The sequence below is a fragment of the Coenobita brevimanus genome, chromosome 35 (assembly GCF_032717465.1).
Source record: "Coenobita brevimanus isolate Jiangsu-jjx chromosome 35, ASM3271746v2, whole genome shotgun sequence".
Taxonomy (NCBI): Eukaryota; Metazoa; Arthropoda; class Malacostraca; order Decapoda; family Coenobitidae; genus Coenobita; species Coenobita brevimanus.
Genome location: NC_136988.1, coordinates 18,783,010 through 18,786,835, shown reverse-complemented (window position 1 = coordinate 18,786,835; position 3,826 = coordinate 18,783,010). Strand labels below are relative to the sequence as shown.

At 43.6% G+C, this 3,826-nt stretch overlaps 1 protein-coding gene across 1 annotated transcript in view; it reads left to right on the top strand.

The window, feature by feature from the left end:
* LOC145396168 (uncharacterized) overlaps nucleotides 1–1,747 on the top strand; it is a 46,795-nt gene extending 45,048 nt beyond the window's left edge. The window contains exons 2-3 of the mRNA XM_080269610.1: nucleotides 1–135; nucleotides 1,139–1,747. The exon at nucleotides 1–135 is cut by the window's left edge and continues 29 nt beyond it. Coding sequence (XP_080125736.1) covers nucleotides 1–135; nucleotides 1,139–1,747 — 744 coding nt within the window. The remainder of the gene's footprint in view (nucleotides 136–1,138) is intronic.
* Nucleotides 1,748–3,826: the final 2,079 nt, after the last annotated feature.

Sequence of the window (3,826 nt, the reverse complement as noted above, 5' to 3'; positions counted from 1 at the left end):
AAGCCACGAAAGGAACGAACAGCCTTCACGAAACACCAAATCAGGGAGTTAGAGGCGGAATTCCAGCACTCCAATTATCTCACCCGACTGCGCCGCTACGAGATTGCCGTCTCACTTGACCTTACCGAGAGACAAGTAAGAGATAGGGGAGGAGGAGGAGGAGGAGAAAGAGGAGGAGGGGGAGAAGGAAGACCAGTTAAAGCTAGAGGAAGGAATATTAGAGGATGAAATATAGTTAGGGATGGATTCAGAGGAAGAGAAGAGTTGGTTTTAGAGAAGCTAGTTAGAGGAGGAGGAGGAGGAGGAGGAGATAAGAGCTGGAAGAGGAGTTAGAGGACCAGTTAGAGTAGAGGGAGGAATTAGAGGAGGGGATATAGTTAGGAAAGGAGTCAGAGGAAGAGAAGAGTTGAATTTAGAGAAGCTAGTTAGAGTCTTAGAGGAAGAGAGGAGTTGGGGTTAGAGAAGAAGTGTGAGTCAGAGGAGTGGGAGCTGAGTCACTGGAAAGGATAGTAGTGGATAAGGGGATGGTGAAGGGTAGTGAAAAGGATAGGAATGGAAAAGGGAAGGGGAGGTGAGGACAGGGGATGAGGAATGAAGGGAAGGAAAAGGAAAGGGTGTCTGGGAAAGGGAAGGGAATGCACAGCAAGTAAAGTCAAGGGAAGCAAAGGAAAAGGGAAAGATGGTATGAAAAGGGAAGGGAAGCCGGAGCAAGTTAAGGCAGGAGTAAGGATGAGGGAAATAAAGTAAAGGAAAGGAGGGGAAGAGTAGAATAGGACAGACAAGGAACACAGAAAAGCAATATAAAGAATAACAGATTAAAAGAGAAAGTTTACAATCGTGCATGAGGGTCTAATTCTTCCTCCTACAGTATTAAATATATAAACTTTTTTTTTTTAGCTCTTTTCCAAGCAATTCTGTATCTCTGTGCTGGTAAAAAAAAATGCATCTCTGTTCAGCTCCTTTAAGTGCACTGGCTTAACCTTAGAGAGAGTTAGACAGAACGCTTTTGTGTACTCTCTCTCTCTCCGGAAAAAATTATCGTAATCCTTAATGAAAGTCAGGAAGAAGCCCAAACATTTTCCATTCTGAGTGCCTGAAACTAACACAAAACATTTTTTTTCTCTCTCTCTCTTTGTAGGTAAAGGTTTGGTTCCAGAACAGACGGATGAAGTGGAAGCGGACCAAGAGCGGACAGCTGGCCATGAAACGACAGCAGCAGATGGAGCAACAGCAGAAGCAACAGCAGCAGCAACAGGTGGATAAACAAAACGGAGACAGCAACATCAAACCACAACATCAAGAGGAGGAAGATTTGGATTATGTATACGACTCACCGAAGCACGCCAAGAACGCCAGCAACAGCAGCAACGGAGACAGCTTAGAGGCCAACAGTAACAGCAGGGCGATGATACAGCTCGAAAACAACAGCAACAGCAGGGAAACAGCAACAAGGGACCCCATTCTCATCCAGCTGGGAGTCTCCGAAGCTTCAGTTGCTCCGCTCGCTGTCTCGAACCAAGGAGTCGGTGTTTCAAACCAAGGAATCCCGAACCAGGGGGTCTCAAACCAAGCTGGGGCACTCGACGACCCTTTCCCAGCCCTCCCCCACGCCCTCCAGCCCCCATCAGCCCCTACAGGAGCCCACAGCCCTCTGTCTGTGGCTCTTGAGGGCTCCGAGTCCTACTCCATCTTGCAGCAGGAGTTAAACGAGACGAGTTCGTACTTAACCGACGGGGACACTTGCTAGTAAATCCTCCTCATTTTTCTTCCCAGCCTTGATGCTTCTTCATTCTGCTTTACCCCATTTTTTTTAACCCCTTCACTACGATGACGCACCTTTCATGTTATTCTTATTACCCATATGATTTTATTAATGCCATGGTTTTTTTTTACTGGAGGGGTTGGATTATGGATTTGACGAACCTATTATAATTTGGGAGCTCTATTGCAGGTTGAAAAAATTTTGTGGAGAGAGGTAGATTATGCTGAGCTCATACACCCAAGTGAAAAACTGTTATTCACTGTTATTCACTGTATATCTGATGCCCCTGAAAGACTTATTCACCCTGAGACAGACTTCTGGTACTGATGGTGTTAAAAAAAAAAGACTACTAGTATATCTAACCCTCCCTAACCCCACAGCCTCAAAAAAATCGTCTAGAATAAGCGAGAATAATATGTTAAAGACGTCCACGGGATGAAAGGGTTAACATTAACTTCCTTTCAGTACAGTATGGCCAACTAATCTGATATTTATTTATGCTCATATTGTAAGGATCTTTTTATTTCATCATTGCTTGTGTTTGTGATTCTCAGAGACATTAACCAAACACTCAGTTGCTACAGATATTATCCCGTATGATTATATAGGTTGTAAGTGTAATTTCTAAGGTACTTAATGTGTACATCTCTCTATTTTTCTCCAAGGCTTCAGTCCAAAAGAAATTCATGTATCAATTTTGTCCAAGGTTTCAGTCCAAAAGAAACCTATGTATCAGTTTTGTCCAAGGTTTCAGTCCAAAAGAAATTCATATATCAATTTTGTCCAAGACTTCGATCCAAAACAGATTCATGTATCAATTTTGTGAGGCTTCAGTCCAAAACAGATTCATGTATCAGTTTTGTCCAAGGCTTCAGTCCAAAAGAAATTCATGTATCAGTTTTGTGAGGCTTCAGTCCAAAAGAAATTCATGTATCAGTTTTGTCCAAGGCTTCAGTCCAAAAGAAACCTATGTATCAGTTTCAGTTGATTAAAGAAAATAAATTCCCTGGTTTCCATTAATCTCCCCATCATTGATGCTTAGAGATTGGTAAATGGATCCAAAAATTGTGGGTAATATTACTAGACTAATTTTTTTTTTTTGTAGAGGCGAAGAAGGAGCGTTGTGGTGTGGATGTGGATGTGATAGGAAGCGTTAGGAGAAACACACTGAGGTGGTTTGGCCATGTGGAGAGGATGGTGAGAGACTGACAAGGAGAGTGTATGTGAGTGAGGTAGAGGAAGGGGAGAGGGAGGGGGAGGCTGAGTTACATGGAGAGACTGACAAATGAGGAAGTGAAAGAGCGTTGTGGTGTGGATGTGGATGTGACAGGAAGCGTTAGGAGAAACACACTGAGGTAAGTTTGGCCATGTGGAGAGGATGGAGAGTGAGAGACTGACGAGGAGAGTGTATGTGAGTGAGATGGACGGGGGGAGAGAGAAGGGGGAAGCCAAGGATGAGATGGAGTGGACAAGCGTATGATAGGAAGCGTTAGGAGAAACACACCTAGGTGGTTTGGCCATGTGGAGAGGATGGAGAGTGAGAGACTGACGAGGAGAGTGTATGTGAGTGAGGTCGAGGGCGGGAGAGAGAAGGGGAGGCCAAGGATGAGATGGAGGGATGGAGTGGAGAGGTATATGAGAGAGGGGGGTGTGAGCTGGGAGCAGGGCAATGAAATGGCGAGGAACAGGGCGACATGGAGGCGACTTGCTTGTGGCCACTCCTTACGGGATTAAGGCGTCTGGCAATAGATAGATAGATAGACAGAGGCGAAGATGCAGGTTGGTGATGAGTGGCTGAATGCAACGTTACTTCATTATCTCAACTCATTAGCATTATTAATTGACGTCATTATATGAGGGGGTCATTTGGGTTAGTAAATATTATTGGGACATGTTGCATTCAGCCAATAATCACAAACAACTCGAGTGCATCGTTGCCTCAATAATAATAATAATAGTAATAGTAGTAGTAGTAGTGGTAGTAGTAGTAGTAATAGTAGTAGTAGTAGTAGTAGTAGTAGTAGTAATAATAATAATAACAATAATAATAATAATAATAATAAT